Here is a 23,920-nt window from a genome sequence, read left to right as displayed (position 1 = left end):
CAGCAACAACCACCAAGATTAAAGCTAATATATCAGTGCTCATTTATCTCTGAATTATATTTATATAAGTTTCATTTGATAAAGAAGTATTTTAATGCAAAAGGTTGCAGATTTTTTGAGCAGAGTATATCATCTCATTGCTGTCTCCTTATTGTGAATGTATTTTTTTTTTTTTTTTTCCCACCAATTCAGCTCTTTTGCAAGGTTTGGTTTCATACGTCTCTCTCTTTACTTAGCCTTGTGAAAAATAATTTTGAAATATTGAATTCAAATAACTCCAAATAGCTTGAATAACATGCTTAATATTCTGTTTGTAGAAGCGGTTGTTGCTGAAAGTGTTGTTGTTATAAAGAAGTTGCTTCAGACACAACCTAATGAGCATAAGGACATCATTACCCACATGGCCAAGTTGGTGGATTTTATAACTGTGTCACAAGCTCGAGCCTCTATTTTGTGGCTGCTTGGAGAATATTCAGATCGAGTCCCCAAGATAGCTCCAGATGTGTTACGTAAAATGGCAAAGACATTCATAAATGAGGTAAATTCATTTAATTGATGGGGAATTACCAAGGAAATTAATAAATTTAGCAGTGGATGATGAAGAAGTAGAGAATGACTTAGGAAATATGCATTATACAATGTGAGGCGTTCAGAGGCAGAGTGGACTAACCCTCAAATCCTGAGATTTCAGGTTTTTTTTTTTTTTTTTTTTTTACCAACCTGCTGTATGAAAGAAGCTTTGTATTGTAAAGTGAATTCAGGTCTATCACTTTCCATTTTTGCATGAAACGCGCATTCATTTTGATCAGTCTGCAAATGGTTTCATTCCATATGATAAATTTCATCGTGATTCCATATTGACAATTTACAATGGAATAGAAAAATTTTAATATATTTGTTCACCTAGTTAATACAACTTATTTCTTTATAATTTTTAAATTGCAAAATTGTTACATAATTAGGACATGTTTTAGCTTCTTTGGGCCATCTTGAGCTACATTAGATAATATAAAGGGATGAAATTTACATACTATTTAAACAACCAAAATGTTACATCATACTTCTTACATTCTTAACTGATAAAAAGTTCACATTTTGTCCCTTTATTTGTTTACTAAGTTGATTGTCATTGTCAACGAAGTTATTATTGGTTACGGAGAAAAAGTGCAATTATTTCAGCATTCCTGTACCAAAACAACTTCTGTCATACAGTATTAATCACTAGACTAACCTGCAAACTAAAACAGACTAACCCGGTATTTAATTTAATCAGAATTGACTGACTCACTTATAGAAGACAAAATTTGACGTAAAGATAATTCTTTGTATTACACCAAACTCCATTAAATTTTATCCCCCAATTGAAAAAACATGTTTATGATATGCTCAGTCCAGGTTATTGTAGAAGTATTTAATTCTTCATGTTACAGAAACATTTTCTGGAGGGTTAGTCCACTCTGCCTCTTAAAACCTCAATTATGAAATGATTTTAAGATAAGCAGGGTAGAATTTGTAATGGCTGCATTGTTAACTACAAATAATCAGTGGCGGCCCGTGACTAAATTTTCAGGGGGTTCACAACAAAGTGTGTCTTCAAATATACCAAAGTAGAATGCAAATCAGTACAAAATAACTCACTTAAATCATTTAACTAAAAGTTCCTTGTACCGAGACTAATCACTGAGTGTACAACAAAACTAAAATAACGACTGCCGGGCTGAGTGGCTCAGGCGGATTTCTGACCCCAGGTTGGCAGGTTCATTACTTAGCTCGGTAAAAGTAAAATTCACAGCAACTTTGCTACAATGCTGTATTGTCCATCTAAGTATGACAACATGCCTAAACATAGTGCGTGCAAATAGCTCATTTATCAGTACTCAAATTAACTGAAACTGAAACGATTCTCCGCCCACAATTTAAAGCAAATATTTTACGAACCCTGTTCAGAATTATCTACTAGCGAAATCTTCCGGCAATGTAATGCAATAGTAACTTCTAGGAGCTGTGGCCAACAGTAACAGGTGAGGTGGTCAACTGTAATACTATTGCTTGTTTAAGGGTAGTTGTAGACTGAAAGGCACACACCTTACCGTGTTCCTCGCTTATGGAGATATCTGTGGATAAACCATGACGTCATCTCCATGCACATGCGTATAGTCTTCAGGCTCGTAGCAAAATCTCCAGTGTGCTTCCTGCATTCTCAATCGAAACGAACACTTGTCAGTGTAACGGAGTTTCGATATAAATCGAATACTTACGATCGATTGACAAAATCAGGTAGAAACAGAGGAAACAATTTTGAATATTATCCAAGATTGCGTGAATATGCATTTGAACTGGGTGTTCACGTGCTCATGTGCTCCTGAGAGCCCACCGCCACTGCAAATAATATATATTTTAGGGATGTTTTTGCTCGCATAGGGTTGCATTACAACATTTGAAGGTGTACGTAGGTATTGTGTATTACATTTTTTATGTAAAACTGGGAGAGGTGAAATAGATAAAGATGCTTCTCATAAAGAAAACTATGCAATAGAAACATCCTAGTGTTCAACCCTTTAGTGGAACTGCATACAGATGCACATTCTGGTGGATGTGGGTGGAGGGAATTAACAATGGATGTGGAAGGACAGTATGTTCAAAGTTTGTCACTTAAAGCTGTCTAATACTCAGGTTTGGATATACTTGAGACTAAGAAGTAAATTGGTGCATAGTGCGGAAGAGTCTGAGAATAGGAAATGGTGCATAGGCATGTAGTCTCCTGACAGTTTTAATGGTGAAATTTTCTTAAGAGAGAGTGTTTCAGGAGTAGTTATGAATGTGAATAGGGAAGCAGGTTCTATTGAGCCATCTGTAGTGATATCGAACTGTGTTCCAGAAGTACTTTATTTTAGACATTACCTGTCCTTATAGACAAGATAGATTGCCTATCTCAGTGCCACAGTTGGTTAATCCTCGTTCGTTTGTTCCCAAGATTGAAGGTGAAGTCAGTGGCATTTGAAAGTGTTTAAATGTAAAAAGCAAACAATCGGTCACCACCTATCTGCATTTAGGGCTATAGTCCAGGTGGCAGATTCCCTCTCAGTTATTTATCAAATCAGTTCTTAGATTATTTCAAAGAAATCGGTAAATTATTCCCATCCCAATTCCTCTTCCATTAAATTAATATTTGCCCCATTTTTTTGCTCTTGAATTCCAAACTTCATCTTCATAATACGATCTTTCCTACTTTTAAAACTCCATTCAAGCTTACTTGTCTTCTAATGTCATTCCACGCCATCTCTCCACTGACAGTTCGAAACATACCGCTTATGTAAAAGTTTCAAACAAATTTATTTTAAAAAACTACCATTCCAATACATTACAATCTTTAAGTTTAAGATACAAATATTACATATATGTTAAAATGGGACATGTTTTGCTTAGGCTTTTTAAGCATCTTCAGCCATACTTAATCTAAAGCCTAAGCGAAACATGTCCCATTTTAACATATATGTAATATTTGTATTTTAAACTTAAAGATTGTAAAGTATTGGAATGGTAGTTTTTTAATAAATTTGTTTGAAACTTTTACATTCTGTACTCCAATACGGCTATCGTAATGAGACTCATAACATGTGACATACCGCTTAGTCGAGCAGCTAAGCCTCCTTACTCCCAAGTCTTCCCTGCCCAAGGTTTGCAGTGTTGTTGTAATACTACTCTTTTGTCGGAAATCAGTCTACAAAATGTGCTGCTTTCCTTTAGATCCTTCCCAGTTCTCGAATCAAGAAATTCTGGTGAAGGTTCCATACCCTGGTATCATATTTTCATTAGTCTTATCAGTAACATATGCATATTCTCGTCATCCTATCTGAAAACCCTAAATACCCTCATTTCTATGACAAGTCATATCTTAACATTATATCATGTAGTCTTGGATTTTTAACACGTTTCCAAGCACTATAATCGAAATGAAACAGGTCTTTTGGCTATATAAATGTATATTTAAGCCTTTTTTTAGCATATTTTGAAGGAAATCTCAATATAACATATTTTGGTCATTTTCATTTGAATTTTGTTTTATGAGCTTCAGAGTAAGCTCTAGAAATTATTTTTGAGGAATATACTTTTACTGAAGGACCATTGAAAAGAAGTGTATGGAATGTGTCTAGCAGGTAAGAGCTATTGTGTTCTGGTTGGGTCAGTTCCTGGAAACCAGGCTATTGTTTACATGGAAGCAGAGGTAATTCTGCAGTTATTTTACATTGTTCATATCTCTCTCTCCTTCACCCTTCACTCTTCCTCCTTCAACACACTGAATGACCTTGGTTATTGAAGGAGCTTCAGTCATTCAGTTGCTTTCGATATGCTTAAAATGAAAGTCTTAGTTAGTGAGAAGTTGCTTAGTTATCTCCGTGAGTTTGGTGAAAATATATTCAGTACGGATGGAGCGATATTATTCTGTAAAGTGTGTGAGCATGTGAAAGGATCAGTAGGATCTAGGGTGTGTAGAAAACAACAAAATGTACTTGAAAAGAATAGCAGACTTTTGTACCTGCATAGAATAAGTGGCAATCTTTGTGGAAATGCTTCATCTGCAGATTTCCAAGAATTTTCTCCAAGTGATTTAACTCTAATTCAAGTACGCTCTCGTTATCATGTGATGTAGAAAGGAGCTGTTTTCCCTACAAGACGATGCTCAGCAACAACAGGAGAGGATTCTCATTCAACAATCTTAAGATACATGTGGTCATAATTGCAACAATCCTGATAATAGAAACTAGATCCGATATGGTAACTTCATTCACATAACACACATTTTGTGTACAACATAAAACTGATTGAATATTGAACAGTGAAAGTAACTGTAGTGTTTCTATCTTCCACAGAGTCTGTCCTTTCCTAGGAGTATTCAGTGTAACCTTAATGAGTTTATGGATTATTTAGCATTACATTTGATTTTTAAGTTAATGATTTTGAAAATTAAAACTATTTTAACTCCAAGTAATTGCAGCCGTTAGGAATTGTAATAAAAATGTTTATGTATGTAATGCAGATGCTATTAAGTCATATTTTGAATTTTATAGGTCATATCTTTATGTTTTTAGGTTATAAATGCATACGTATTTCATACATTTTTAGGTCATAGAAATCCGCTTCGTACTCGTAACCGTATGAATATATCCTGTTTAAAATCCTGTTAAACTGAGCAAGTGGCTGTGCGGTTTGGGTTACGTAGCTATCACCTTGCATTGGGGAGATAGTGAGTTTGAACCCCACTGTCCACAGCCGTGGAGATAGTTTTCCATCGTTCCCCATTTTCACACCAGGTAAATGCTCTATAGAGTATAATATCATTTGCAAAAAGCCTTATCTGTGATTCCAGTTCTTTGTTTTGTCTGTTCAGGAAATGGCCTGCAGTGTAAATTGAGCAAAGCATACTCATGTTATGCATATTTCTCTTGTCCTTATAAACTTTGAATTCTAAACTGAAATTACTTAAGTCATTATGCTACTTGAAAAATTGCAACACCAATGAGCATATTTTTAACAAATTATGTTCCAGAGAATAATTTGATATTTAAATTCAGCTGGAGGTTTGTCTAATCCTCTTTCCATTCTTAATGATAAAATTATCATTTACATTATTTTTCTCTGTCAACTGTAACATGAACTACATAGCAATATTGTAATTACTTACCAGTATTTCTATATTGATGTCTTTGAAGTATGTCAAAGAGCATAGCTTCAGTACAACAAATATGTCCTACCTTTTTACCTACTCTTCAAGGTTCCTATGAATGTCCCTTTTATTTTGTTGATTTAATCACCCTTAAATGGAACATATTTGGTGTTTGTAATGGATTCCTCTTTATCTTGCAAACAGTGCTGGAACTCCCTTACTATATCTGGAAATATATTGGCAGTCAACCTGTGTCCTCGCAAGCAAATAAAAGTTCACATGTAGACATGCCTTTGAGGGAAGGGAAGATTGTAATAATGATTCCTAAATTTGTTGTTTCTGCAGGAGGACATAGTGAAGCTTCAAATTCTCAACCTTGCAGTGAAGCTGTACTTAACTAATCCAAAGCAGACCAAGCTCCTCTGCCAGTATGTATTCAGTTTAGCCCGATACGACATGAACTATGATATTAGAGATCGGGCAAGGTTCCTGCGGCAATTTATATTTCCTACTGAACCAACCAAACTCTCCAAACATGCTAAGAAGATATTTCTTGCTACAAAACCAGCTCCTGTCCTAGAGTCTAAGTTTAAAGGTTAGTATTTCTTCCTGTTGCTCAATATGAATATTATAGCTAGACTGATAACATCTATCTACACATATAAAATAAGAATTTTGTCTGTGCATTGATCGGGTTTAAAAAGAATGGTATTTTTGCATCGTTCATGTCCGCAGCAAATAGGTAATGCAATTTTTAATTTTCTGTCATTTATGTATGCATGTATGTGTGCTCATCATGTGAAAATGGCTGAACAGAATGAAAATGTATGTAAAGTTGGGAAATAGGGCATTACACTTTGGGATATCAATAACTTTATTCGCGCTGAGTGAGATGGTAGTTTAGGTTCTATTAATAAATACCATGCTGGGCTGAATGGCATTTAGGCGTAAGCTTAAAATTTCATTCTCATATATCTACGTTCTTATTGGTTCTATTAATAAATACCATGCCGGGCTGAATGGCTCAGACAGTTGAAGCACTGGCCTTCTGACTCCAACTTGGCAGGTTCGATCCTGGCTCAGTTCGGTGGTATTTGAAAGTGCTCAAATATGTCAGCCTTGTGACAGTAGATTTACTGGCATGTTAAAGAATTCCCACAGTACTACATTACGACACCTCGGCATCTTCATAAACCATCAAAGTCTTTAGTGGGACGTAAAGCAAGTAACCCACGATAAATACCACATAACAGAAGTTATATAGAATGCAATTTTCGATCATTTATGTTGTCTCCAGTTTTACTGTAATGGATATATTCATGAATTTAGAATTTTGTTGCATAGTCCACCTCAACACTGAGCATTGCTAACATGGATATGTTGTTCAGTCATGTTAGCTGGTGATGTGGTAGTTTTTTTGTGTTTTTCTTAAGGTGTCATCACCCCATATCAACAAGGAAAATTGTGAAGATGAGTATCAAAATGAGGGGGGGGAAATGTTGTGGAGGCACAGTCACTTGAAGAATAAGTCAAGAGGGAGTTATGAAAGGAGGAAGGAGGACCCACTTCATGTTGGATGCCCTAATATCACAGAGTTGGAAGATAACGAAATGTGAAGACCTACAATATCAATTTCAATGATTCAGTCACTACTGATCTGCATTTGAGTCAGTCGCCCAGGTGGCAGATTCCCCATCTGTTGTTCCCCTAGCCTTCTCTTCTAGCCTAATGGGCTATACTAGGAATTGATAGGTAATCTGTCATGAACTTTCAGACAGGTACTGTCCCAGTCAGAGGAAGTCACATAAGGCCACGCTTAATTGTTTATGCAGAGCACTCACTTTCTCAAAGAAGCAGTAGCGAACAGAGGCCTATCGAAAGCCCATAAGATTGATCAACAGTATCATTACAGTGATTGTTGTTTGATGTGCTAAGTCTCTTCTGCTGCCACTCATCATCCAATAGATGGCATTACTGCTGCGTACTGCATGAGCTAAGGTAGTTACCTACCGATGTAAAATAGCCTGCCTGAATATTGGCAGGAAGTAGTATGCCATTCCTCTGGTTCATACATGTCCTGATAACTACTGGTACGTAACACACTCATTCAGTCCATATTCATACTTTCACTCTGGCTGCGAATGAGATTTATTTTCTCAATTTACTTCACCAACCAACATGACTGACCCTATTGCATTTTCAAAACTGCATCCTTTCAATAAAATTTCAATTTTTTCTCAAGAGAATTATTACACTTTTAGAAGGTTAGTTACCGCACATCATTTCTGTCCATATTTGACAGTAGTACTGAGATCGTCAAAACAAAAAATACTGACTTCTAATTTAGAATTCGGAAATACAGTTGAACTGTACAGAGCTGCATTTTACTTTTCGTCATATTTTCAACAGTACATGTCAAGACTATATTTTAACAAAGCATGTCATTTTAATATCAACACTGAATTATTTTTTTAAAGGAGATTGTTTTTAATTTATCATGTTGCTTATTATGCAGTGTCTTTAATGTCTCAATATAGACACTGAACACTAACATTGTAATTCTCCAAAAGAGGTTTTTTAGCTTAGTCAAGTGGTCAATTATTTTAATGTCTTATATGTTTTGATGAAGGCCCAAAAAGGTTGAAACATGTCTACATTGTTAGTGTAACCTGTATCAGTCTTATAGATTGGATTACGTAGTATTGAATAGGTGGATAAATCAAGATTTTTTAATTTCTCATATTGCATTTATTATTTTGAAATTCTATATTTTTCAGTGCAAAATGTTGTGTCCTTATGTTTGGGCCATCTTCGTAAAATAACTTTTAATTAAAACATTAAAACATCTCGAATTTGTCGTGAGCGTCAAGGTGATTGTAATACATAAAAACATTTTTAAAAATTTGTGTTGAATGATCAAGTGACTATGGTACATGAAAACATGTATGCAATTAAAGTATTGTCCATTTCTTGAATAAATATTTTAACAATATATTTAATATATATTTTGTTAGATAGTATCTTGCCTGCTATTTTCGTGTGTTACCCTTGTGGTTAAACCACTAGAAACAACTACTGTAATTATGTGCGAGTCCATATATCGAATCTGTTTTTCTTGACGTAATATTACTTGTGTTCTTGATATACATTATCATGTATATTAATCAAATTAGCTTCATATTCAAATTACTGCATTCTTAGTTACCAATTGACCAAGTTATTGTGTTGTTAAGAAAAACAAAAATAATAATCAGCTGATTCCTGTATTCCAATAACTTATTTGTAGTTCTAAGTAGATAGTTCAAGTCTCCACCATAATTTATACTTGCACCATGACGAATAGAAGAACCAAGTGTGATGACTCATCGAGTTCAGGCGCGCCCCGCCAGGCAGCGCTAGAGTATGGTAGGTCCACAATACCGATCAGTTAGCCTTAGGAATGGTGACACAGGAAACGTATTATTCCGTAACTGATAAATATATACACTGTCTTTTATTAAAAAAAAAGAGAGAGTACAATTAAAATACCACGGCAGAGAACAATGAAAAAATATCATACAGGGAAATAAGAGCTACGACCTTCATCACATGTTGCGAAAAGCACAAGTTATTAGAGTGTACATATACATAAATAACACATAACTCCCAGCATATTAAAACAAACACCAACTCAGTTTGTCCGTTACTGGACTTTCGAAAGCTTGCATGAAGATTTGGCGGATGTTCGAGATTGTAAATCTCGCCGGATTTCTTTAATTCTGAAGAAAAATCGGCACTTCAGATAATGATAAACAAGTCTGGGGATTACATCCATAACATGTTGAAGACAACAGCCAGCTCCTGAAGGATCAACTGAAATTTTGTCTATAGAATCGATACAATCAATGTTTGATATTTCGCCTCACATCGATTTTGAGTTCAGTTTTCACTAATTACTTTCTCGGCCTAGAAAAGAATGTCACATATACTTTTCGAAGGGCGTATTAAAACACTTCATTATTGCTTGAACCGGAGTCTGTTATTTCGGAGAGAATTGAAAATGTACTTTGATTATTGTAACGTAGAGAATGGGCACACAGCGAACACTTAATAAACTTAGAAAGAAGTAGTGGGATATTGTTACTTGGGTAGTAAAATAATAACTAACGATGGCAGAAGGACAAAATAACATGCAGACTAGCACGAGCAAGGAAGAGCTTTCTCACGAAAAGAAATTTACTCACTTCGAACACTGATATAGCTATTAGAAAGATGATGATTGTTGTTTAAAGGGGCCTAACAGCTAGGTCATCAGCCCTTAATGGTACTAGGTGCAATGAAATGCAAATTAAAATTAAAACTTCAAAATGTATCGACTAGAATCTAAAACGAATGGTGATGGAAAGGTCTTTTCGGCATCAGAAAGCACACTACAATAATAACCCAAATTTTGATCAACATTAGACTGATCTTTTAATTCTCCGTTCGCTGATGCACTCCCATCTTCAATCTTGTTTCTTCTTTTCCTAGTGGTGTCTAGATTATTTTTCCTGTTGGGAGTTTCACGGGACTTAATCTCACTTCAAAGGTATTTCAGCAAATCAGGGAAAATGTGAGACACTGCTCCTGGGCGTAATTTCCATCTCACACGAGACATAACCACTTTTTCACCATACACGAAAAAATGATCTGATTGTACTATCAAATCATCAGAGAAATTCTACTATTACGCGTTAACACAGTACCCTTCAGTGGAATAGCTCTGGCCCATTTTTCAAATTTATTTATATCTTTCGGTGGTGAAAAGAATCTTAATCCCATTAACTACTCTACCATAGCCTGACTTACAGCCAGGCACAAAACAGTACCGCATGTTGAACTATTAATTTAATCGAGCCACATAACACACGTGCTTTAAGTGCACAACACACAATGAACTGAGTTTAGGAAATGAAAGCAAAGAAAATTCAACTTATAGACTTGAAATATCTCGCACAATAACATCTCCCGCACTTTCCTACACATGGTTTGCCAGTCTACTGAAGCACGTGTTGGACACCGTCATTTGCAGTGCTCCCAGTGACGGGTCCACAAACTACCACCCTATAACGGTTGAGTCATCACACTTGGTTCTTCTATTCGTCATGCTTGCACCCTTGATCTTTTGGGATTTAAGAGCAGTTTTAATTCTGCAAGCTTGTAGGAATAAAATGAAAATACTTTCTAATAAAATTTAGTTTTAACTACATTTCTAATGTTTGAATTAACAGTTGTAAATAGGATATGCTTAAACGAAGTTTAGAATTACTGTAGTCTAGTTATCTTACTAGAAATTATCGTGCTTACTGTATCATTGCATAATATTTGTCTAGTAGGGTAAAAATTTTCTCTTTCCTTAGCATGTAGATAGAAAAATAATGATACCGGGCGAGTTGGCCTTGCAGCTGTAAGCTTGCATCTGGGAGATAGTGGGTTCGAAACCCACTGTCGGCAGCCCTGAAGATGGTTTTCAGTGGTTTCCCATTTTCACACCCAGCAAATGCTGGGGCTGTACTTTAATTAAGGCCACGGCCGCTTCCTTCCCATTCCTAGGCCTTTCCTATCCCATCGTTGCCATAAGACCTATCTGTGTCGGTGCGACATAAAGCAAATAGTGGAAAAAAAGGAAACGTTGTAATAACCTAAATAAGTATCAATTATTTAGTTTTAACTCCAGTTCTATTTTTTCAGTAAACCTGTTATAATTACGATATGCTGAATTGCAGTTGTGAATTGTAGTGTAGTTACATAGATAGTATCTTGCCTGCTATTTTCGTGTGTTACCGTTGTGAACCCTTTTATTGTTTCAGCATTTAACTAAACAGCAGTTTTCATTTCTATCAGAGCATAGTAGGGTAAATTGTAATCATAATTATAATAATCTGTCTGCGTATTTAGCTTAGTGGTGTAATCCTTGTATAATTCTTCTGAATTTCATTTTTTTTTTAAGCAGTTTCCATTTCTGTTTGGGCATAGTAATAACCCTTTGTATTTGAGATACATCTGAATGCAGTTTATAGTTATTGTAGTGTAGTTAGTTTATTCTAAATTAGCGTGCATATTATATTACTGCAAAATATTTATGTAGTAGGTTAAATATCTCTCTAGAAATTTAGCTCTTACTAGAATTATAGTGTAGAGATGATAATGAGCTTTTGGGCTTTTAGCATGTCAAGAAAACAGGGCGAAATTCTTTATGTTTCGCAGAGAACTTTGTTCTGCATCTTCAGAAGAAAATCTTGACTGTTCACAAGAAAGATATCTCCAGTAATGAAGGACTGAATTTAAGAATGCTTTACCATTGGTCTATAGTAAATGGTACTCTTTCATCACCAAATGGCTCACTATACATTAGCATTCCAAGTGGGAACTTACAACACCATCTAAGCTCCAATTAAGATGTTTATTTTACATCCTATGTCCATTGCGAAGTGATAAGTGCTTCAGACGATTCAGGGACGAATGTGATAGAAGAAATAAATAGAAATAATAAAATAAAATAAAGTGGTATGAATGACTCACAGGATAGCAGAATAGAACAGATCTGAAGAATGGAAAAGAAAGTGTGTAGAAAAAACAGAGGTTAATGAATGTGAGTTGGTCGGTGAGGTCATAACAGGTGTACACACATTATGAAAGTATGACACTTAACACATGGTGATGAGTAATGTACAAATTTAGAAAACACCGAACCGAAACAATAGTGAAAGGACAGAAAAGAGAACTACCTATATAAGTCCTTAATGTAACATATTACTTAATTGATAGTCATTATCCCTGTTGAAATTGTTAGGATTTTTACGTATTTCCACAGCTTCCCATATAATCCTAGACCTGTAGTGTTTAGTGTGGGTAAGAGCTCAAACATCTTGGAACACGACAGAAACGGCAGAAACCACCTTGATTGCCAGTTTTCAACCATAGCCATTTAAATGTTTCATTGTCAAGAGAGCGATATTTTAAGGTTGCAGTAGTACAAGGAATGCACCGAGCAAATGGCTGCGTGGTTTGGTTCATGTAGCTATCAGGTTGCATTCGGGAGATGGTGGGTTCGAACCCCACTGTCGGCAGCCCTGAAGATGGTTTTCCATGGCTTCATATTTTCACACCAGTAAAATGCTGAGGCTGTGCCTTAATTAAGGTCATGCTCACTTCTTTCCCACTTCTAGCCACTTCTTATCCCATTCTCGCCTTAAGACCCTCCTGTGTCATTGCAACGTAAGAAAATTGTAAAAAAGAATAAGTTCACCTGCATACACCCCAGCGTCAGTGGGTAGAGTCTGACACATCTCACTCTGATGAGTCTAGTGTCAGACCTAAGACGACATGCTGGTTAATAGAGCAAACGCCTGAAAAGCCTTACATCTGATATGTTTTTGACATTTTTGACATGCTCTATTGGTGAAAAATATCTAATTCCATCCATGGGAATTTAGATTTTTCCATTCAGAGCCAGGAATCGAACCCAGGGCCTCCGGAGGTGACACCTAATCATACTAACCATAGAAGCGGACATGTTACTTTTTAAGAAATGGAAATACTGCCATTCCTATCCAAGGAATGGTAAATCGTAGCTTGGACGCTTAAACCCTATACTTTGGTAAATTGTAACACAAATACTATAATGTGTTGGTTTTCTTGGAATGTATAAATATAAGAAAATGAAACTGACTTTTTATATCGAGTGCAGTATAAATTAAACTGGAATATCTTGAAAAGGTTGGTTTTCTTGCAGTTATAGTGTGTTTATATTCTTTTTCTTGAATACTCTACCCCATTCAGCATTTCGCTGAGTAGTGGAGGAGACCTTCATAATGACAATCGAATGTCACTGTTCTCTTCCCTGCAAAGTGCATTCGCTCTCCTGCTTCACTGTGATGTATGCTTGTTACATAAGCTGCCCGCATTTACGTCACGTCAGCCTAGCCGCTCTGGGTTAACCTCAACGGGTGTCTCTGTTATACAGCATTCTTAAATTCAAACCTTCATTATTGGAGAAGTCTTCCTCGTGAACATTTGAGAGTTTCTTCTGAATCCTAAGCACTGATTTTCATAATGATCCATATTGAAAAACATTCACAATGAAAATGCTAAAAAGGTTCCACCTATTCAATGCTTATTAGTAATGTAAAAACAAAAGCGTTCAACTTCCATTGAGGTCATTCTCAGCCAAAAAAACTAAAAATTGGCAAGTTAAGACATGAGAAAGTACAACGAAGGAGTGTTAAAATAAAGTTCCATTATACAACATGAAGGTTAAAATTCAGTCTTGGTTGCTACACATCGTCAAGTTAAAAATCGCGTCAAGGTTCAGTTTCAGAACGTGGGATAAAGTTTCACCTTTTAAGATTTGTGGTTGAAATTGTTGACACTGAATCACACAAATGATGGGTTGCTGCTTGGCACTGAACCACACAAATCAAAGGTTGCATCATAGTAGCAACCTTTGATTTGTGTGATTCAGTGCCAACAATTTCAGCCACAAGCCTAAAATGGTGAAACTTTATCCAACGTTTTAGAATGGAACATTGATGTGATTTATAACTCAACGATGTACAGCAACCAAGACTGTGCATTTTAACCTTCATGTTGTATAACAAAACTTTAACACTCATCCATTTTTCATGTCTTAACTTGCCAATTTTTAGTTTTCTTGGCTGAAGATGACCTCAAAAGAGGTCAAAACTAGTCCCCTAATGTTTTAGCATTTACATTACTAATAAGGTATGGTTCATGGTGTGAGTTACTGTAGTCATGTCCTAGTTCGTGAACCATCGGCAATGGCTGAGTGGCCTAGTAAGTGGTCCTGAGAGTCGGGATACCAGTTGCTGCAGAATGGGAGTGGGCATCTCGGACATATTCTGAGTCATGGCCCTTCTTGTGCTCAGGCGGCTAGTACTATATGATCCACCGGTGCTCCCTAACCCGTTATAGGAGAGATCCTCACTTGGACTACATGTAAGTAGGGTAGCATCTTGCTTCACGAATTTACCGAGCTGAGAACATTTTGAGCAAGCCTCGGACCTATGGGAGTAAGTTTCACTCCCATTTAACAGGCGAGGGACTCCTTGGAAACAACTTGGCGAACAAAATGGAATTTGATGGGGAGCTATCAATATTAATGGGGCTTATGGAAGAAAGAAAGTAGAACTGGCTGAGTCAGTAAAGAGGATGCATCTGGATGTGCTAGGAGCAAATGATACTCAAGTAAGGGGAGATAACGAGGAAGAGATAGGAGATTATAAATTGTACGTGATGGGTGTTAGAAAGGGAAGGGCAGAATGTGGGGTAGGGCTGTTCATCAGGAATACTATTGCTCGCAACATAGTTTCTGTTAGGCACGTAAATGAGCGAAGAATGATGTGCGTAGATTTGGCAGTTGGAGGAATTAGGATGAGAATTGTCTCAGTGTATTCACCATGTGCAGGTGCAGATGAGGATAAAATTGACAAGTTTTATGAAGCATTGAGTGACATTGTAGTCAGGGTCAACAGCAAGGATAGGATAGTGCTAATGGGTGATTTAAATGCGAGAGTTGGAAATAGAACTGAAGTATATAAAAGGATGATTGGTAAATGTGGGGAAGATATGGAGGCTAATAGGAATGTGAAGCATTTACTGGACTTCTGTGCTATTATGGGTTTAGCAGTTACCAATACATTCTTGAAACATAAGGCTATTCATTGCTACACGTGGGAGGGTAGGGGTACCAGACCCATAATAGACTATATCTTTCCCGACCGAAAATCTGTTAGGAATGTACAGGTTTTTCAGAGATTTTTTGAATGATACAGAGTGCTAATGGGTGATTTTAATGCGAGAGTTGGAAATAGAACTGAAGTATATAAAAGGATGATTGGTAAATGTGGGGATGGTATGGAGTCTAATAGGAATGTGAAGCATTTACTGGACTTCTGTGCTATTATGGGTTTAGCAGTTACTAATACATTCTTGAAGCATAAGGCTATTCATTGCTACACGTGGGAGGGTAGGGGTACCAGACCCATAATAGACTATATCTTTCCCGACAGAAAATCTGTTAGGAATGTACAGGTTTTTCTGAGATTTTTTGAATGATACAGACCACTAACTGATCTGTAGTGATTTAAGTATCTCTAGGCCTGGGACAGAGAAAGTGAAATCTGTCTGCAAACGAATAAGATTAGAAAATCTCCAGGATGAGGAAATTAGAAGTACATGAATATGATTAGTGAGAAGTTCCGAACAGTACAATAAGCAGGTTCAGGATATAGAAAGAGAATGGATGGCATACAGGGATGCTGTAGTAGAAACAGGAAGGGAATGCCTAGGAACAATTGTGTGTACAGATGGGATAAAGCGAACATCTTGGTGGAATGAAGTGAGAGCAGCTTGTAAACGTAAAAAGAAGGCTTATCAGAAATGGCTCCAAACAAGGGCTGATGCAGACAGGGAATTATACGTAGATGAAAGAAGCACAGCGAAACACATAGTTGTTGAATCCATAAAGAAGTCTTGGGAAGTTTTTGGTAATAACCTGGAAAGGCTAGGTCAAGCAGCAGAGAAACCCTTCTGGGCAGTAATAAAGAATCTTAGGAAGGGAGAGAAAAAGGAAATGAACCATGTTTTTGGGTAATTCAGGTGAACTCATAAGAAATCCCAGGGAATCATTGGACAGGTGGAAGGAATATATTGAATCTTATCTTCCTGGTGGTGTCGCGAGCAACCGAGCTCATGGGGAGGAGGAAAATGATCTTGGTGAAATTACGCTTGAGGAAGTGAAAGCAGCAGAAATAGATGAAATAAGACCTGAAATGGTGAAGTATAGTGGGAAGGCAGGGATAAAATGGCTTCATAGAGTAGTAAAATTAGCATGGAGTGTTGGTAAGGTACCTTGAGATTGCATAAAAGCAGTAATTGCACCTATCTATAAGAAAGGGAATAAGAAGGATTGCAACAACTGTCGAGGTATCTCATTAATTAGTTTACCAGGCAAAGTATTCACTGGCATCTTGGAAAGGAGGGTGCAATCAGTGGTTGAGAGGAAGTTGGATGAAAACCAGTTTTTTTCAGACCACAAAGGGGTTGTTAGGATCATATTTTCAGTATGCGCCAGGTAACTGAAAAATGCTACGAGAGAAATAGACATGTGTTTATGTTTCGTAGATCTAGAGAAAGCATATGACAGGCTACCGAGGGAAAAGATGGTCGCCATACTGGAGGACTATGGGATTATTAATATCAATCAAAGGCGTTTATGTTGACAATTGGGCTGCAGTGAGAGTTGATGGTAGAATGAGTTCTTGGTTCAAGATACTTAAGGGGTTCGTAGTTTACATGGATCCTCTGCTGAAAGGTATAAAGTAGCAGGGAGGGATTCAGTTAGGTGGAAATGTAGTAAGCAGTCCGGTCTATGCTGTCGACTTGGTCTTCATGGCAGATTGTGCTGAAAGCCTGCAGTCTAATATCTTAGAACTTGAAAATGGGGTGCAATGAATATGGTATGAAAATGAGCCTTTCGAAGACTAAATTGATGTCAGTAGGTAAAAAATCCAACAGAATTGAATTTCAGATTGGCTACAAAGCTGGAACAGGTAGATGATTTCAAGTAAAGTATTTAGGATATGTGTTCTCCCAGAATGGTAATATAGTAAATGAGTTTAAATCAAGGTGCAGTAAAGCTAATGTAGTGAGCTCGCAGTTGCGATCAACAGTATTCTGTAAGAAAGAAGTCAGCTCTTGGATAAAACTATCTTTACATCGGTCTGTGTTCAGACCAACTTTGATTTACGGGAGCAAAAGTTGGATTGGCTCCGGATATCTTATTCATTAGTTAGAAGTAACAGACATGAAAGTAGCGAGAATGATTGCTGGTACAAACAGGTGGAAAGAATGGCAGGAGGGTACTTGGAATGAAGAGATAAAAGCTAAGTTAGGAATGAATTCGATGGATGGAGCTGTACGCACAAACCGGCTTTGGTGGTGAAAATTCTTTCAAGAATAAAATTTACTGTGTCCACCTATTCAATACAATTATATTCTGTAGTGATTAAATCCTACATGAGTTACAAACACTAATTAGGAACTTGTTTTGCCCTAGTTTTGGGCATCTTCAGCCTAATAATAATCTTAAGGACAAGTCTTTAAACCTATTAAACATTAGAACTTAAAACTAAATACAATGGTCTTATGCAAAAGAAATTTTACAATTTTACAAATATTTACATAGTTTACAATGTGTACAAGGAAGCAATTGAAATTATCTTACAATGACTAGAAATTGTCCAAAGCGTAAATTGGAACTTCTCCTACTGCATGTTACTTGTAATTTGGTGGTGGGGTCATGGTAGGCGAATGGAGGAGGATAGGTTACCTAGGATAATAATGGACTCTGTTATGGAAGGTAAGAGAAGTAGGAGGCGGCCAAGACGACAATAATTAGACTCAATTTCTAACGATTTAGTGTAGCTATACATTTCTATAGTTAGCCTCTTATATTTAAAAAATGGCATATGGCTTTTAGTGCCGGGAGGTGTCAGAGTTGCAGGTCTTTGTATTTGACACTCGTAGGCAGCCTGCGCGTTGTGATGAGGTTGAAATGATGATGAAGACTCCACATACACCCAGCCCCCATGCCGGCTAAATTAATCAGTGATGGTTAAAATTCCCGACGCTGCCGGGAATCAAACCCGGAACCCCTGTGACCAAATGCCAGCACGCTAACCATTTAGCCACAGAGCCGGACAGCCTAGTTACTAGTGAGAGGGTTTTAAGCGGCAGCACCTCTCAAAAATATAGCTATTTTCATACAGATAGGTCAGTATAAGTATTTGGGGGCATGAAATGAAGGTAAATAAACACAATTTGTTACATCTTTGCATTTTTTTTTTTTTTTTTTTTTTTTTTTTTTTTTTTTTTTTTTTTTTTTAAGAATACTACTACCTTTTGTCATGCTTCAGCACCTTTTCTCCACTTTTATCTGTGTTATTATTTTTATTCTCTTCTACAACAGATTTTTAAAAATTTTGTTTGATCAGAAGACACAAATAGTAAATAAATATTAAAATATAATTTATGGAAACCATAGTAATTCATATACCAGGAAGAATGGCCAACCTGCAACTGAGAAATCAAATTCACATTTAAACAATGATGTTTATTTAGTTCATTTAGTACTGGCATGAATTTAACGGTTCCACCTATCAACTGTGTACTCTCTTGATGGCCGTGTTAGTGTTTGACCAGTTTGGACCAGAACGTATTCTTCACAACATAAAATCATACCAAAGGTTAAGATGGAGAAGCTGTATGCTCTTTCAGAAGCATTCGAGATGCACTTTATCTAAACTGGTGGCATCATTCTTCGATCTGCCATCTGTGAAGAAAATATTGCAATCAGTGACAAGCTTCAAAGAAACCGAATAAACCAGCACATTCGGTACAGCAAACATTGAAGAACATTGAACTTTGCATGTCGAAACCTAAGGAAACTACTCTGTTACACGCCTTCACTTCAGGATCTGAAAGCAGAGGTCATTGCAAGATTTCTGTGCGGAACTTGCCATGGCTTTAATCAGTCAGAAATTCTGGTCATAAAACCCTGCATTCAAATCATTCCTTGAGAAGTACATGTAAAAGTCAATACCGGATGAGAGCAGTCTGAGAAAAAATTGCATACGGCCAATTTACAAAAACGTCTTGGAGAAAATAAGAGAAATGGAATAAACTACTGAAACTACTGTTGAGCTGCAAATATATATTTTTAATGTGTTGGCATTTCCGTTATTTGGTGAACGGGTGAATATACCAATTCGAGAAGACACATGCCTGCACAATAATGCAATCATTGAATGATTTCTGTATGAATCTGTGACCAGGGGGCATACAGTATGAAAAAGTGAGGCATGTGGTGACTGATCAAGCACGTACATGCTTTCGGCTCTCCAACAACTAAAGGGCATGTACCCCAACCTCTGCCATGTGATGTATATTGAACATGGACTACACTATGTTTGTGAAAATATCAGGGAGAATTACAGTAGGATTAATTACTTCATTGTTGCTCTGAAGAAGATTCTTGTACAGGCTGCCAGTCGTCTTTTGTACCAGGAAGTGACTGGGGCGTCCACCTTCCACAGTTTCCTGTCATCACAAGGTGGGGTACTTGGATAAGATGCCACAGTTTTCTTTTGACTCAATGGATGCAGCAGCCATAAAGCAGGCCAAACAATTATTCAACAACAAAGGCCTAAAGTTGGAACTTTTTGCAGTGCATGGTCACAACTATTTGCCTGATGCGATTCAGAGTTTGGAAGAAGAAAGTATGGAGGGGGAGGAGGAGGAGGAACAGTGGAATAAATTGATGTGTGTTAGAGACAACCTTGATGAATTTGCTAAAGAAAAATTAAAATTAAATTTGAAGAACAATTCAGATGCAGAAATCTTTAACTGAACTCCCTGTACGAGTGTCGACAAGATATTGTCCATTGGTTTCTGTAGATGGTGAGTAGAGTTTCTCTCTATATATAAGGATCTACAAAGCTCAAAGCACCAGTGACTTACTGTCAAAAATATTGGAATATTATGTGTAATCCAATATAACAACCCCCATGGCATTACAGCCCTTGAAGGACCTTGGCCTACCAAGCGACCGCTGCTCAGCACACAGGCCTGCAGATTACGAGGTGCCATGTGGTCAGCATGACGAATCCTCTCGGCCGTTATTCTTGGTTTTCTAGACCGGGGCCACTATCTCACCATCAGATAGCTCCTCATTTCTAATCACATAGGCTGAGTGGACCTCGAACCAGCCCTCAGGTCTAGGTAAAAATCCCTGACGTGGCTGGGAATCGAATTCGGGGCCTCCGGGTGAGAGGCAGGCATGCTACCCCTACACCACGGGGCCGGCAATCCAATATAATACGTTTATTAATTATTAGAACCCAGTAAATGGGATTTTAAAAAAGTTCATATAACTGGTTTAAATCTTACTAAATTTATTTTGTCAACACCTTTTTTTGCACCTTTTTTCATGTATTTTCAAAACCTTTTTTCCCACTTTTGTGGCTATACTTTCCACCGTAAAATCCTTCCCCTAATTATTACAGTCAATGTGAAAAATCCCAAAACTTGAGATTTTCTGTGAAGGTCCTCTCATGTCTCTTGGCTATGGAGTTTAGTATCACAGTCTAGCTCATACTTGAATTGTCCATTTTTTTCACTATCCTTATAGTTGTAAGTTGTTATGTTTGCAGATCGTGAGCAGTTCCAACTGGGATCCCTGTCGCATTATATAAATGCCCGGGCCAATGGATATCATGACCTTCCTTCATTCCCTGAAGTTGCTCCTGATTCAAATGTTCGTGATGTTGAGCTCCCAGTAGTGGTGGAAGAGCCTCGTGCTAAGAAACAACATACAGTGAAGAAACGTTCATTCTATTCAGAGTCAGAACACAGTTCTCCTGGTGATGATGGTGAGTGATATATTGCCATATTTGATAGATTAGCTCTTTATTGCTTAACACTAATCAGTAATCATAGTTGTATTTTTTAAAGAGTTAGTAAGAATTTGTAAAGTATAAAATGAACACTGTTAGCCCTAAAGGTCTGTTCAGACATTAAGTAGTTCATCAAAAAGCTGTTATTATACTTTGTAATTCAGAAATGCCAACCCTCGTCAGTTTCCGCGTACTGCCTGCTACGTGATGTGACGTTCTTTAAAACACTGAATACAAAACAATTACAATTTCACTCTATTTTCAACTATGAAACACACTATAGACACCAATATAAATGGTCCGTTATTGGACATTATAAATTTTCCAGATAACTCATTCCTGGTTACCAGCGTTTCGCCCCCGTGCGCTAGGTTGGGCTCATCAGTTGGTACCTAGCACACCTACACAAAAAAAAAAAATCAGATTCCCTGTGGGAATCAACATCTGTATCACACTATAGACACACCGAAGTGAGTGAAAGTGCGGAAAGCTACCCCTGCACGTTCCGGAAGACCCGTTCTATCGTGACGCAGAGAAATCTTGAATTTAAATTACTCTGTAAAATACAGTACTATTTTTAAAAAATGTTAAAGTCAGTTTAGAATTAAAAGTCTGAATTGTTTTCCTTTTAAATATGACATATGGGGACAGTTTTCTTCCATCTACGGTTGCACAAAACGTAACTGTACACTCAGCATCGAAAACTAGATGAGCCAGGAGCGTGTTGGTAACCTTGACGCAAATAACACCCGCACCCCAATTTCGTGTTTGATAGTCATTTAACTACATTTTACAAGTATACAACTTGAAAGTCATGCTATTAAAAGAAATTAACAATCTAAAATCCAATAATAAATGTTTGAAAATATTACAGTTGCACTTTTGTCGGTATAATATGACGTATTTTTCGTCTATAATTCACTAGTAGTATGATGTGTACAAGTGATAAAAGAGTTCGTTTTTTATTGTTTTTCTTCATTAGAAATCGGTTTGAGTCAATTATGTGTAGTCCAAGGATATTGTAGTCATATTTCAGTAATAATGGGCTGGTATAAAAGTAACAGAAAGTTCTTTATAAAAAGGTAGTTCCTCAAGAGATATGAGCTTGCGTAATTGTATATAGCACTGGGCTCAAACTTCGTACTGTGGTGTGTTAACGTAACAGATGAGTGGATCTCGTAGAACAAGTTTTGTTGTTATAAATGTTGAAATGAAATGTTCTCGATCCAAGACGGAACCTACAAGAAAAAATTCTTGAGTTGGAGTTGTGAATAAAGAAATGGGGCAAGAAGGTTTTTAAGTAGAAGACTCACTTCAGGTAACAAGTACACTCATGCTCAGAAATTAAGGATAATGCTGATACATGGTGAAACAACGCTATAGTGGGCGGTTTGCGGTTTTAAATCACCTCGGGGTATGACCATATGGTGCATTTGACCTGCGGTTGTCGCACGGTGGCGCTGGCAGCAGTCCAAATACGCAGAGGTGTGTTGGTGCATGTCAGAGTACGGTGCAGCGAGTAAGTGTGCAGATGTTTTCCGACGTGCTAATAGTGACTGTGTGGTGAAAATGGCTCAACGACACATACTGATGACGTTATGAGGAGTAGAATAATAGGGCGACTGGAGGCTGGTCAAACACAGCAGGTCGTAGCACGGGCCCTCCGTGTTCCACAAAGTGTGATCTCAAGATTATGGCAACGATTCCAGCAGACAGGAAACGTGTCCAGGCACTACAGTACGAGATGTCCGCAGTGTACAACACCACAAGAAAACCGATATCTCTCCATCATTGCCCGCAGACGGCCACGGAGTACTGCAGGTAGCCTTGCTCGGGACCTTGCCACGGCCACTGGAACACTTTTCTCCAGACACACAGTCTACAGACAACTGAACAGACATGGTTTATTTGCCCGGAGACCTGCAAGGTGCATTCCACTGACCCCTGTTCACAGGAGAGCCCGTAAAGCATGGTGTCAAGAACACAGTACATGGTCATTGGAACAGTGGTCCCAGGTTATGTTCACGGACGAGTCCAAGTATAGTCTGAACAGTGATTCTCGCCGGGTTCTCATCTGGCACAATCCAGGAACCAAATACCCACCCCGTAATGTCCTTGAAAGGGACTTGTATGGAGGTAGTGGTTTGATGGTGTGGGGTGGGATTATGATTGGTGCACGTACACCCCTGTATGTCTTTGACAGAGGAACTGTAACAGGTCAGGTTTATCGGGACGTCATTTTGCACCAGTATGTCCGCCTTTTCAGGGGTGCACCTTCCTCCTGATGGATGATAACGCACGGCCCCACCAAGCTGCCATCATGGAGGAGTACTGTGAAACAAAAGATATCCGGCAAATGGAGTGGCCTGCCTGTTCTCCAGACGTAAACCCCATCGAGCACATCTGGGATGCTCTCCCGTCGACATATCGCTGCACGTCTTCAAACTCCTAGGGCACTTCAGGAGCTCCGACAGGTACTGGTGCAAGAATGGGAGGCTATACCACAGCAGCTGCTCGACCACCTGATCCAGAGTATGCCAACCCATTGTGAGGCCTTTGTACGTGTGCATGGTGATCATATCCCATATTGATGTCTGGGTACATGCGCAGGAAACAGTGGCGTTTTGTAGCACATGTGTTTTGGGACGGTTTTCTCAACTTATCACCAATACCGTGGACTTACAGATATGTTTCGTTTGTGTTCACTATGTGCCTATGCTATTAGCGCCAGTTTTGTGTAGTGCCACGTTGTGTAACACAC

The 23,920-nt window shown here is 37.7% G+C and overlaps 1 protein-coding gene across 4 annotated transcripts in view; it reads left to right on the top strand.

The window, feature by feature from the left end:
• Positions 1 to 23,920, top strand: part of rb (adaptor related protein complex 3 subunit ruby) — a 196,266-nt gene that overhangs the window by 89,666 nt on the left and 82,680 nt on the right. For all 4 annotated transcript variants that reach the window (XM_067137184.2, XM_067137185.2, XM_067137186.2 and 1 more), the window contains 3 exons: positions 318 to 538; positions 6,011 to 6,260; positions 20,917 to 21,135. In XM_067137184.2, the coding sequence (XP_066993285.2) occupies positions 318 to 538; positions 6,011 to 6,260; positions 20,917 to 21,135 (690 nt within the window). The remainder of the gene's footprint in view (positions 1 to 317; positions 539 to 6,010; positions 6,261 to 20,916; positions 21,136 to 23,920) is intronic.

This window comes from Anabrus simplex, chromosome 1 (assembly GCF_040414725.1).
Source record: "Anabrus simplex isolate iqAnaSimp1 chromosome 1, ASM4041472v1, whole genome shotgun sequence".
Classification (NCBI taxonomy): Eukaryota; Metazoa; Arthropoda; class Insecta; order Orthoptera; family Tettigoniidae; genus Anabrus; species Anabrus simplex.
This window is presented reverse-complemented; position numbering and strand designations above follow the sequence as displayed.